At 42.6% G+C, this 13736-nt stretch overlaps 1 protein-coding gene and 1 long non-coding RNA gene across 3 annotated transcripts; both read right to left on the bottom strand.

Moving 5' to 3' along the window:
• Positions 1–4595: 4595 nt before the first annotated feature.
• LOC112494025 lies at positions 4596–5756 on the bottom strand. The gene is made up of 2 exons (XR_003059099.1): positions 4969–5756; positions 4596–4891 (listed from the first exon to the last, which is right to left on the bottom strand). It is a non-coding gene; the product is annotated as an uncharacterized LOC112494025 (long non-coding RNA).
• Positions 5757–6669: 913 nt separating this feature from the next.
• Positions 6670–8366, bottom strand: LOC107265505 (transcription factor Sp8). Of its 2 annotated transcripts, none has more exons than XM_015735015.2 (2): positions 8017–8366; positions 6670–7747 (listed from the first exon to the last, which is right to left on the bottom strand). In XM_015735015.2, exons 1-2 carry the CDS (start codon positions 8041–8043, stop codon positions 6890–6892), a joined length of 885 nt encoding a protein of 294 aa, XP_015590501.1. In that variant the 5' UTR covers positions 8044–8366; the 3' UTR covers positions 6670–6889. The 2 variants fall into 2 exon arrangements, with proteins under 2 accessions (XP_015590501.1, XP_024938542.1); XM_025082774.1 differs by lacking the exon at positions 8017–8366 and adding an exon at positions 7898–7966.
• Positions 8367–13736: the final 5370 nt, after the last annotated feature.

The following is a 13736-nucleotide window of genomic DNA, read 5'->3' on the forward strand; positions in this document are numbered from 1 at the left end:
GATACGGAACGTGACTCGGTCAAATCTTAAACCGGTGTCCTGGACTCGCATTTAGAAAATGGCGCTCGTGCTCTCCTTGGTGCCTTGGGCCCTGCGATTACTCAGGAATGAGGGGATACCGGTATCGCGCCTTCACCGGTACGAGAAACGCGATCCAGCTGGCTGGCAGCACTGCACACCCACATTATTCGAGACCCTCAGCTTCTTTCTTCATCTTCTTTAACTTATTTCTTCTTCCTGAATTCTCTTGCGCTCATTATTCCTTTGCCATTCATCCCTTACAGCTTTTACTGTACATGTTACTTCCTCGTGTATTTCATCATCGTGTTTACGCTCATAACAATTTATAAAACCGTTAGTGACTCTTTATCCGGATCTTACTTTATCATGTCTCGCCAATTGGTAGGACCAGTTTAGATGACCTGACCCTATTTCGTGACGGATCTCACGTCCTGGCGTGTTTTGTGCCTCCGAGGTCATTTTCGCAAGTTCCTTTTTGAACTTTTCGGGACTTTCGAAAAAAAAGTCCTTTGCGGGATACATTTTTTAAAATGATTTTTATACTTTACATTGGAGCGGAATACATACGTAGATCAGTAAAAATAAATAAATATTTGACGAACATGTTTAGAAATTATTATTTTTTAATATATAGAGGAAAGGGGTTTGATACGGTATACATTTTCCCGTGTTATTTCCTATGTCATCTCAGATACTTTCTTCCTATATAGATTTTTTTTTCAATTTTCCTTCAACTGTCCAATCAAAATTTCTATCCCCTCCATAGTGGTGGTTGTAGCCGGCATTTTTCCAAGGATCTGTAAAAGGACAGTCGACCTTTCTAAATGGTCGAAAGGCTAACGACGGGAAGAGGGCAATCTTTAACCATCTGCCAAAACAGCCCAGTTAATTTTTCTTAGTTTCTGAAATCGGTACGATAGACCCTGTACACCCAACTAGATACAAAAGATAAAAATCTCTCTGACTATCTTACCTTGTACGTAACATTTCAATAGTAATTTACATAAACTCTTACAAGGTAATGAGGGTCAACGTCCTTCCATTTACCACAGGCACTCGACATACGTAACGCACTTTTTGCTACACCCGTCTGGAAATAGATAATAATACACAAGTTTCTGCAACTGTCAGAAATACATCAGGTCTCTTTACGATAACTCGAAAAAAATAAAAAATGACTAACTCAATAATAAAATTAATAACAAACGAAAATTCATAGAAAAGAAACCGTTATGATAATATAAAAAGTATCAAAGTTTCCACGAATAAGTCATTATGTATATTATATACGTATGTATACGTCGTGATAATGATAACGCTAGAGCGCAAGGTTCAGCATAGCGTCGCGATAAATCGTAATTATTTTAATGCCTCCCGAGGATTCGCAAAGGGTATCGAGCCAGCGCTGTCGTGCTCTACGACTGTTTGTTTCGTCCAGGGCTCACGTGTCCTTCGTGATCGCGTCGTTATCTGTCGCGTAATTACCAGACAATTATCCCGTGGACGAAATCACTTTTTCCTCTTGAAGCGAAGGTGCGATCTTCCCGCGATCACTGAAGGATCTAGACCCATTTTGACATCGTGATAATTCCTCTAGTATATGTTGAAATGTTCACACATAGGTATAGATATAAATAATAGATTTTTTTCCTAAGCGCGAAAAACAAGATTTGATCTGGCACGATCGGAGGGTAGTAGACAATTATATACATATATATACGCGCACACACAACATACCTATCTACCCGGTAGGTATACTCAGATGCACGAGTGTACCTGTGTACCTCGATAGATATGTCTTACTTTTCATAGTTAGGAACTCATTGCGGAAACGAGGTTCGTTCGCGATTACCGCGCACGTCCGCACGTAACGTGGCAGATAATTATCAGTGATTTCCGAGAAGGTTTGCGCATCGGTATGTATGTACCTATTATTATTCCCCGTGGCGAAATGGGGACATTGAGACCTAAGATATCGGTGCCTTTCGCGGAACAGAATACAGAGACAGCTAATATTATATATGTATACAATAAAAATATATATTCTATATTCTACAGCTATTTTACGCGATCGGAGTAGTGTTAATTGCAAGAAGTTTCTTCTGCGGCATATTTCAACCCCTCTTCTTTCCCCATGAATCTTATCGACTTGTTTCTCTGCCTTTCTAGGATAAACGCCACGTCGGACAACGAGAAGCGCAAGGCGGCAGCGAGAATGTTTTCTGGAAACTGGCGTGAACTGGCGTGACCAGCAATTATTCCATACTACTCTGAGGCTCCAGTAATTATCAGCAATCGTTCGCGTCGTTCGTGTACTCGTGGATGCTCCTTGCGCGAACTGCGGCGAAGAGTGGATCCATCCATGCCGACGTAGGATATCCAGGAGAGGAAGAAGAAGAAGAAGAAGAAGAAGAAGAAGAAGAAGAAGAAGAAGACCAGCTCGGCAAAGCGTGTTGCTGGATAGCTGAGTTGGACGTTTCGTTGGTTGGTTGGTTGGTTGGCTGGCTGGCTGGCTGGCTGGCACACACGAAGTCGAGGCTTCGCAGGTAATTGCTAGGCCGACGGGTCGATAATGAGCCCTGGCTTCGGGGAACCGATTACACCGGGCCTGAGCCAAACTAAAGCAGAGCCAGAGCCAAAGAGTGCCGCACACCTAGTCTCAACTGGCCTGGTTGGATGCGGCCCTGAGAAGCATTTCTCTGCCTACGCGAATTGCTTCGACTAGTCGCACTCTCTATCTCGGACACGTAATGCGTTTAATAGACGTCGACACTGTAGCAAAGTAGCAGAGATGAAACGGGACGGTTGGGGCTGGAGGAATCGTTACTGACGAAAAAAAAGCTTTTCCATATATAATACATAAAAGTCTTGAACCAGTTCGTCTCTGATAATGTCGTCAGGACTCTGCGACCGGATCGCAACTTGAAGAGGAACGAAACCGACCACTGAAAACATGCAGAATGAAGAATACGAAGATCAAGAAGAAGAAGAAGAAGAAGAAGAAGTCCTTCCTGCATGCGATACAACCGCTTGCTCTGCTACCGGGACGAGGAGGTGATCCAATTTCCCGCGCAGTCGTGCAGAAAATGATCCAGCCGCGATTACGAAACGGCTTCCAGTCTTCGCCGACGGCACTGTTTTTACCGTTCTTTTCGATACGATAATAATAAAGCTGTCGGACGTTTCGTGGCGCGCGGAAGGCAACGTTCTCACCGTCGGGTCGCGGACGTCGTGGAAAAGTCTGTCTCTTCTTTTCGAGGTGTCACTTTATTATTCGAGCTCTTACAGGACAATCATTTAATTAATTATGTGGACATTTTTTTATGGATTTTTTAAATGAATTACGAGACCGTAAGTTCAGGAGTAAAATGAGACATGTATCTATTGCAATCTATATACATATATATATATTTATATTTATATTGAATATTCTACGGTGTAAGAGTAGGACACGCAGAGCAGCCTCGGGCCGACTAGTCCCACAATTAACATAATGAGGCAGAAAACGTTGATATTAGCGCGAGGTTAGTTAATAGTGCACTTAGCCGGGGAATGTAAATAGTTTATATGCTGAGGGATATCCTGTGAACTCGAAATACATATATGGTTTTCTTTTCGCGGATTCATTGTTATCGGCATTCTTAGTAGAAGATGTACATTTAATCTTTATGCTTTGTATGTAAGTATGCTATTATGTGTATTGTGCGTATATAGGATGCGTATTTATATTTGTAACAAGAATAGAAACTGAGGTGGAGATAAAGGTGGTTACGCGTGTCGCGTTATTCTCACGAACCTTCAGCGGCTTGATGTCTTCATTCGCGAACGTATGCATTTCGTAACAGCTGCTCCGTGGATATAGTTTCCATCTGGTGTTCCGCCGTGATTTGCAGGAAGCCCTCGGGGGTTCGTACGGGCTCTGATTTCGCGGTTTTCAGGGGGTTAACACCGCTTGGCAATTTCACAGGTGTAAAGGTCGTCACCTTTGAAATCGTATCTAAATTGAATTTCTACTTTTTCGAATTTTACGAAACTCTAATTCGATGGATTGTTTAGCCAGATAAAAATTTTTTGTTTATCATTAATCATATTGCTTTTTATTTTTATTTGGTATAACTCAATATAAAAATTATTCAATGTTTCAGGACTTTTTTCTTCCGACGGCAAAATGCTGCAGCGCACGATTAAACGCTTTAAAGTGAATTTGCTTAAACGGTATATGTAAAAATAATGGGAACCACGTGGGTAAATTATAATTAATTTTTCGCAAGGATCAGACTTGGAAAATAGGATTCAATGCCGAATGCAAAGTCTGAATGAGACCGGAGGGTAAATCCAGTCATGAAAACTTCCTTTTGTAGGCGGACACGACGTGGGTCCCTAGTGGCGCCTCTCTCAGGATATAAATTAATTAGATTTGTGTGGGGGTGTGTCGGCCCAGTGCCGGCACGTTGTTTCTATCCGTCTGTCTGTTTGTCCGTTTTTCGGTTCGCATACCTACAGACTGTTCCTATATAGCATAACTCTAAACCTGTCAGAGCGATTCGTCAAATAAATTTTCATACCAGTGCTAGTCTTGGGTGGCTACAAAATTTTCATATTTTACCGCGTAATTCTCACGACGTTGTACATATTCATCGCGAGTCACAATTTACACTAAAATAAATTCGACAGAGCTGTAGTTTCTGAAGCGATGTGTATACGTTAGACAGGTCCATGGAGGATGCATGATGTATGGTGGGCGTAAACCGGGCGTAGTAACATAGTAACGTTTATTATATTGGCTAAGATACGTGTGGCTCACTCGTAAAGGGACCGAACGCTGTTTCACACACCTTGAGGAAGACTCGTGTGATATTGTATCGATAATCTTAGGAGAAAAAAAATATTATCAATGACTTTTCCATGTACTTATAGCTGTATGCGATACTCCAGATCAAAACTTACATTTATGTTGTTTAATGCTGTGGGGGAACTAACGCCCCTGCGGCCACCGCCGCCTCCAACTTCCGCCTCCAGCTCGACGACTTCCTTTCGTCTTCTCCTGGACAATCCTGATTCGCCTTAACCAACACTTTAATCCCCCTCCGACTCTGTCTAAGAATCCTAACCTCACAACAGCCAACCTCACCCTCGGCCAACGACCCCCTGGTCTATCAGAGGGTTGACGTCACTTTGTTTACTCGCACTTCTAGCTGAAACCACCGGCCCTCCTCGCGATCTCGGTCATCACCAGGAGGCAGAGAATAGGGCATCATTCATCAAGTTACTATTCACCAGTCACCTTTGTCACCGATCACGTGGATATAGTCCATTTGTCGTAACTGGCCATCGGATTTTTAGATCCGTCCGTCAGAATTGTCGTCGACCCTGTGTCGTCGTCTGCGTGGAGTCGACGTTCAAGGAGCATACTCGCGGCACCTTATGGTGAACACGCACCGATCGTACGTAACGACATGAGTGAAGTGACCGCGACTTGACAGGAACGGCAAGTCCGTGCAACGAGCTAACCCGTACTCCTACAGCAACGGCGAAACCGTACGAGCCTGCTGAACGAAGCTCTGTGGCAGCAACCACCACTCTCTTTCAATCTCTTACACACTAACTTTGCGATCCGCGGGTTCCGCGTACTTGGTTGAACGCGACTCTGGAATTGCCGTGGCGCCACCCCTTCCCAAGTTTCCTTGGTTTAGCCTCTCTATCTTTACCCACCTCTATCTACGTCCTCTTGCCGGCCTCTGTGCTCGCTTCACCTTACCATACCCCACCGCGCCGCACCTCTTACTGTCGATTCTCCCTCCAATTTTTCCCTGTAATTTACTCCGCGAGCTCTTCTTTTTATTTTATTCCATTTTTGTACCCTCTCTATTGCCTACGCGCCAGCCATGAATCTTTGCCGGGGCGAACGCGCACCGCCCCTTTAATAGCGCGCTCGAGGCTTTTTCCATTCACCCTGCTGCCATCTCGCGGATCTTTTGCTAAACTTGGAAGGAACTCCGACAGATCACGCTGTTCATCTCTTCATTGCTAGTGACGGTGGTACGACGATTGTCTGTAGATTTATACTTTATGTGTGACGGTGTTCTAGTTTCTTTCATGCTATCTTACTTAACGGACACTGTGGATATAAAAGGATCTTTCGATGGTCTTGGATATATTCCCGCGATCGATGTGGATCCTTTCAATTTTGGGAATTTTGCAGATGTCTTTTCTCAGAGACAGGATGCTCCGTCTAGTGCTAGATCGAGAAAACACCTGCCAGGTAGAAAATCCTGAGGATCCTCGGGGATGCTTTCCGGAGTACAAATTATTATACTCCTAGGGCGGGGCAGTGTGTATCGTATGACAGGAAGATGCTAGAGAGAACCTGATATATGACAAGGGACTGATTCGTTATTATGTGAATTTTCACGGGGTTCGTAAGAACGAACCATGTACGTACAGTGCGGTGCGTGAATAAGGGTAACGTTTTTATACTGTAAAATATAACGTTGTCAGAGAAATCGAACCATTATATCTGTACCGTAGTGTACGCATAAATATATTTTCAATTAAAATTAGAAACAGTTTTCGCCAAAAGCTTTTCACAGAGATCAATTGGTCTTCGCACAAGTAATAAATTACTACATGGATTCTTTATCATTCGGTAATGCCGACCTTTAATAACTCTTCATAATTTAATTACAGGCTGTCAAAATGTACAAAAATATACAATGATATTTACAAAACGGACAATAGGAACTTTCATCATAACCAACTATTTACAAGGCACTCCATAGGACATCACAGATTCCCAAGTGGCATTCGCGCCGCTGTAGTTATCGATCTAGATCAATACCGTTACACTTTCCCATGATTAAACGTCCAATTAAACCATAGCCGTAAAATGGCCACCCATGATATATTGAGGTGGTCCATGAATGGCATGTTCCTCCTGTCTCGGCAGATTCTCCTTATTTCCATCTTTCTTACCAGACTTCCGCTTTTGATTCTCATGAGTCTTAACGTGCTTCGTCAAATGGTCGCTGCGCATAAAGCGTTTGCCACACGTAGGACACGCGAACCTCTTTTCTCCAGTGTGCGTACGAAGATGTCGTTGAAGTTCGTCACTCCTAGTGAATCTCTTCCCGCAGAATAACCAATTGCAGACAAACGGTCGCTCACCGGTATGCCAACGTAGATGCGCCTTGAGGTGGGAAGTCTTGCCGTAAACCTTGCCGCATCCTGGCACGTGGCAAATATGTTGTCTCTTCCCATCAAGACCTAGTTGACTTCCGCCATCGATCTGGCAATTAGGGCAACGACACCTGGTGCACTTTCGACCTGGTTTAACATCCTCGCTGGTCAAGAGATGCTCCGACGGTGGGGTCAGTGGCCACTGATAAGGCGACGTATGACCCTGAGGACTCGGCGGCAGTTCCGGCGGACTCGGAGGTAGAGGATAATGCTGTACAGGAGGAATTGACGGCAGTTGGGACTGCGTTGTCCAGGAGGCAGGACTGTGATGTTGCATCAGGGGTTCAGCGATCTGTCCATGATTACCGGCACCAGGAAACCAATAACTAGACTGCGGCGTCTGTAGATGATGACTCGATATCTGATGATTGTATGGCTGATAATGAACTCCGGTATTAGCGTAATCCATCACGTGGTGCTGGCTCATTGGTACAGACAACGTAGACATGGGTGGTATACTCGTCATCGGGGACATGGTCGGGACGCACATCTGTAACGAAAGACGTCTCAATTAACTTCCTTTATTTAATTCTCACTTTCTCAACAATTATTATTATTATGACTGACTATATATTCGTTTGGACTTTACTACTTTTTTTTTTGCATTATCAAAGAGTTATTTATGTTTTTTCAAGTATACACAGTTATGTATCCTCGAAGCAGATTGAGAAACGAGGACCTTGTTTCCTGGCCCAGGAACACTTTTTAAATACACCTTGTCACTGATGTGATACTAATCATAATTATGCAAAGGCGTACCTGCTGGTACTGCATCACTTGCGCCATCACTTCACTTCTACCGTCTCGCGGTTAGTATTCCGATGTCACCGTGATAAACTGCCCGAGAACGTTGAAAAAGAAGAAGGAAGTCGAACGAGTTGGTACGATTAAAAAAAATTGACTTACATGCGCGTATATATAGGTTAAGAAATAAAAGAAATTAAGTAAACGAGTTATAAGAAATCAAGAGTAATTGCCGAGCCCAGAAGAGGCTCTCTCTTTTTTTCTCTTCTATCTTTCTTTGCACACGTATTCAAGTTCCCGAGATTCCGTAGGAATGGTGCGTGCGCGGCTTCGGGCGTTCGCCGGATAATTGCTGGTTGGCGAGCGTGTCGCCTCGGTTTTAATAACCGAGTGGACAACGCGCTCGAAGAGGGAGGCTGGCTGCAATTCTCAATGTTCTGGGGTGGGGGCTACGGCGCATCCTATCGGACTAGAGCGCATGCGCCTGCCCCACCATCAACTCATAAATCAACCCTGACCAAGGAAGGATCGAGGATCGGGCCCTTTGTGACCGCCCTATAGGGCTGCCTAGAAGAGCGCCTTGAGGTTTCTACAGATTCTCTGCTGTACTTTCTTAAGAATATTTTTTTCACTATCCTCGTCTCTCTGCCAAATCCTGCCATTCTCCAAATACTTTTTGTCCAACTTTACTAAACGATTGAGCGAGTCGTTTTAATATTTTTTTTTTATTATTCCAAATACTTGTGGAAAAGTAAATTAATAATTTTTTTATATCTTTCAAATACTTTTTTCACATGACAAAGTAGAGATAAGGGATGTTATCAGATACGGAAATACGCGAAGACCTGATTTTCTAGCACTTATATTGTGAGGAGAGCGAGGGTCTTGCCATAAATCCATATAGAGCTTCATGGTATTTGAGCGAGTTGAGAAGAAGAAAAAAAAAGAGAAAGAATGACGAGCAGCCACAATGACGTTAGCGACAGGATTTTTGCCGGTTTACAAAGTACGGTTTATGGTGGGGCTGTAAAACGATCATCGGGGACCTGGGGTGACGACACTTTTGCGCTACCGATCGTGCAAGACCGATGGCCATTATTACAACTGTGGGACGATTCGTGACGCTACGAGCTGCATATCGTTTTATGTCAGATTCATTCTCGGCTGCTTTCTTACCGCATAGAAAGTAAAAGAATACCCGTGACTTGACTCGTTTCAGATTTTATGACAATCTTTTGTATCTTTATTAATAATTGCTTGCGAATTTGCGAAATATTTTTATACATATACAGTGAGTTATTGTACGTTAAACAGTTTCATTATGTGTATAGCCATAATAAAATAATAAATTGAACGTCTTTGCGTCACTGGGAAATGACTTATTTTTTTGGAAATTCAGATTTATTTTGGTATCGTATTTCTGATTAAGAAAGGGCGCGTGTAAATTTTGTAGATGGCAAATTTTTTGAAAATATAATCATAACATAAAAACGTGTAGAAAAGATGTTGCTGTATTTATTTTGAATATCTGGTCCATTTATGTTTACTCAGGCAAACCCTTAGGGAATCGACGGCTGCGGTTCTGAGATAATGTCGGAAATGTCTTATCTTGTCAGTATACAATAATTATCGACGTTACAATACAGAGAATAATAATTCATTATGGCGATTATTAGAATCAACATATAACAGTACAATTTAATATCCTAATTTTTTTTCTATCTACTGCAGAGAAAATATTTTTTTCAGCAATTTTAAACGAATTCTTAGTTTTGACGTTTCTTTACCTTTTTTGTTCCTAAAATAAACCCATAGATGCACAGTCGAAGTTTTTGAGGTTTTGCATTAACGAGCTTCCGGATGGTGAAAACTCGATATAAAGCAAAACCGTCTGGCAAACCAATCCGACAAGTTCATCGATCATTTTTGAAAATTGTCAGTCTCAAAAGACACGGGCCTCCTATTCCTGAATGAATTGTACAAACAGTCAACTGCTGCGGGACATATGTCCAATTTTTGACAATAAGAGTCTACCCAATGCCGTTGTAAATCTTTGACCAGAGTCGTAGCAAATTCCAATGGTGACGCCCAGTTAACCCTTTTTCTATTTGCTGCCAGTTCACTAAAAGCATTGTCCACTAATAAGCCGCTTAGCGACTCCACTAGGGGTAAATTGCTCGACCGATAAACAGTACTCCCACGCGATTGCTATGTAATCCATATAAATCAGTCTATAATTTTCTAACGATTTTTTTTTGTTAATCAACCCAGAAAACTGCGACTCAAATCAACCAGTATTAAAAAAAAAATCACTTTTACTCAAAAGTCAAACTTTCTTCTTCACCTTTGAGACAAAAGAACGAATAAAGAACAAATGATAGGAAGTGGAATGTCCCTCTGCCGTGTCCATAGGTGTGACCAATTAGCGTCGTAGATATTCTTCATAGATTCCCATTCAGTGGTACCAACTGCTGTAAGAGTTTCAAACCTACCCCCCGAGCCACGCGCTTTTCGACGACATTCAAGGGTGCTGGACCGATGCAAATCGTAGGGCAGGTCAGGATTCGGTTTTCACTTTGTAACAAGTGCTTTGCGTGTGCGAAGTCAGACATTCCTGTATAACTATTGTAATGGGGACGGTATAGAGGTTAGGTTAGGTATGGGTGTAGCCGTTCAGCGTTAGGTAACTGCGTCGCGTCTTGACGACGTCATGACGTCATAATTCACTATAGTAACGGCCCACTCGGCTCTCCTTCATGTGAACAATGCGTGAATGTTCCCCATTCTGAATCTATTCCGTGGGTAATCCTCTATCATAATTCACAAGACTTTTATAGTTTGCTGGAAATCGTAGAAGCCAATGCGTTTGCTACTTTACGAGTTGCCTTAAGGATTCGCCACCTGTGACTATATTTAAGACTGGTCCCAATCCTCATATATATATAGTTACAAAATGGTCACTCAGTCTTAAGAATTCCAATGTGAAATCCTTATTAGTGGTAGAATTCCAAGTGGGATCATGACGATGAGAGGCGCTTTCGAAATCCTTCGTGTTTAAAATCGACGCCAAACCCTAATGACTCCTAGACCCAGGTTAGGATCGTTAGACAGCGCGAGGAGTTTCAAGTTTCGACAGTGGGTCGCTCATTGCCTGGATCGGCTGATGAAAATGATCGGGACCAAGTAGTCTCAAAAGTAGTCCCGGCAGGCTCCTTTTTCCAACCTGGACCCGTAAGAGGAACGCTAAGGACCGTGACTAGAAAGAGGACCATACTGCCAGCACAATGGTCCCGACAATACGACCAGTTTTTGGGACTAATGGAGCGAAACTCGCAGTTTTCACACGCTGCCAGACGTAACTCGGAATCGGTAAGTGAATACCGGCCACTTTTATGGTGAATCGGATCGGATCGCAGGATGAGAACAAGGATTAGCTCAGGACCAGTGCAAGGTGTCTCACGGGTGGAGGCTCTATTTCCTGTAGAAGTCGATAATCCGGTGTCGCCTAAAAAATTACGTAAACAAAAGATTGCACAGCATTCAGCAGCAGTGATTATAGTCTGTTTATCTTAGCTGGGTCCCATACAGTTCCGGTACCAATTAACGAAATCGGTAGTGAATCGAAAGCGTTTTTTCGCGCTGATTTCTTGCTGGACTTGGGGAACGAGGCCCGCGAGGTTACTTGGAGGGTTTGGGAGTGCTGAGACACGCGCGTCATTAATCATCCCCATAGATAGAGCCTATAGCTGACTAAAGCAGAGAATCCTGGTGTCGGTTCTGGCTCGTAAGCCTCCGTTATCCGCACGTAACAATGCCGTCCGATAGTCATTTGTTACCCGCTGTTTATAGACAAAAGACTGCCGGATCGATCCGGCATAATCGCGAACAATGCATCACGGGAATTTTGTTTGTTTTAAACTCTTTAACCTGTTGACCCATGGAACCTGATGCAGCATCTCTTTGGGATGAAAAAAATGGTTCTTCTACATGAGTACGACATTGGGTCAGCAAATTTTTCGTTGGCCGTAAAACGCAACGGGCAGTCATTCTTGATCTCCCCTGTCGGTTACTACAATCAAAATGACACCCCCGTCATAGTGCGACCTGTTGCGTCGAATAAAGAACCCAAGGCGTCGGGATGCTTTGCCGATGAGAACCTGGGGCCGTGAGAACTACGGAATCAAAGAACACCGTCGCGCATTGTGAACCTGGCCTATTACACAAGCCGACTTTTGTCACTCTTTACGTTTTAAGAGGAAAAGACGCTCGCAGTTAGAGATTTACGATTGGTAATGATTGTTTAGTAGTGACTTCGTGATTTTTTGAATGATTGAAATTTGCACTTTTTTTATGGCAATAGTATTACAATCTGGGGATCCTAATGGTAATACAATTTTGGGCGAAAAATGTAATTAGAAATTCCTATATGATTGGTGGAAAATATTGTATACTTATGAGTATATATACATATGGTAATAATTATTGAGTAATTTACTTGATCCTGGAGTTATTTCTCCTTAAAGATCACAGGGAAAATAGAAGATAAAAATTGCGTTACATTTAGTGAGTAACACAAATACAATTTTTTGTTTCACATAAGTGCATAGTCTAATAAAGCATTAGATATTTTGTATGACAGTTACATATGATTTGCAGCAATCCGAAGAAAATATCAATGAAAAAGAATGAAATTATTAAGAATAATAAGAGGAAAAAAGCATCAATCGTGCAAGCACAATGTCAATGGCAGAAGTAGCCGTCTTTTACTCACCTAACAAACCTGCCGCATCGAGTACGAAATTTGGCTATGATATTGGCAGTAGTGACTTCTGGAGGCAAGGAATTCCAAAATTGAATCCCAGCGAACAGGAACGATTTCTGGAACGTGATGAAGGAAGGATAAGGATTAGGGCACCTTAATATTATTAAAAATTACAGTGGGTTCGTTCAAAATATTATGACGCCATATATTACGAAGGTTTGCTCAGTACGTTAATTTTCATTCATTTCGGAAACAGGGAGTACCTACATTTAATCCTGCTAGAATAATTCGGTTCAGTGATAGGTAAGCCAATTAGCATCGATAGATAATCCCAGATGCATAACGGCGGGATCTTCAAACTTCCAAGGTGTAAAACCCAAGCGAATTATAACCACTGTAATTGGATTCTTAGACCTACGGAGCACGTGTTTGTTCGTTCAGGATTCAGTTAATCCTTTTAGGTTAGAAGTGATTGATACCGACGGGTCAAACAGACCCCCTGCAAACTTTAACCAGCGCACAGTACTTCCCCCGAGTACCGGTTGTGCACCGAAGGGCTCTACCGGGTGGTGAAAAAAAATTCAGTCAAGAAGGTTTACCAAAGGGCGTGTTGTTTTTCTAAAAGTGAACCTCCTAGAGAAGTCAACTGCCTCGCAGCAGGTCGTCGAGAATTCTTCGTTCTCTATGACTTTTGCCGGATTTACCTGTCGTACGAAAATTATTCAGTATTAAAAATTTACGTTAAATCCCTTTTTTTCAATTTACGACTTTTGACTTCTTAATCCTCTCCAGTACGGTACCTTGGGATTTTCTTAGTTCCGGGTAGCTGTAACCAAGCTGCAGAAGACATGGATGCAGACAAAGATTATGAAGCGTATAGAAAACGGACCAGAGAGAGAGAGAGAGAGAGAGAGAGAGAGAGAGAGAGAGAGAGAGAGAGAGACAGAGAGACAGAGAGACAGAGAGACAGAGA

The sequence above is a fragment of the Cephus cinctus genome, unplaced genomic scaffold, assembly GCF_000341935.2.
Source record: "Cephus cinctus unplaced genomic scaffold, Ccin1 Ccin1_scaffold0227, whole genome shotgun sequence".
In the NCBI taxonomy this organism is placed as follows: Eukaryota; Metazoa; Arthropoda; class Insecta; order Hymenoptera; family Cephidae; genus Cephus; species Cephus cinctus.

Bases quoted from the DNA above. Each gene is read 5' to 3' on its own strand.
- LOC107265505 (XM_015735015.2), bottom strand. From the start codon at position 8,043: ATGGCGCAAGTGATGCAGTACCAGCAG. The intron at 7,748-8,016 runs GTACGCCTTTGC...CTTTCGTTACAG, and splicing joins AAGTGATGCAGTACCAGCAG to ATGTGCGTCCCGACCATGTC.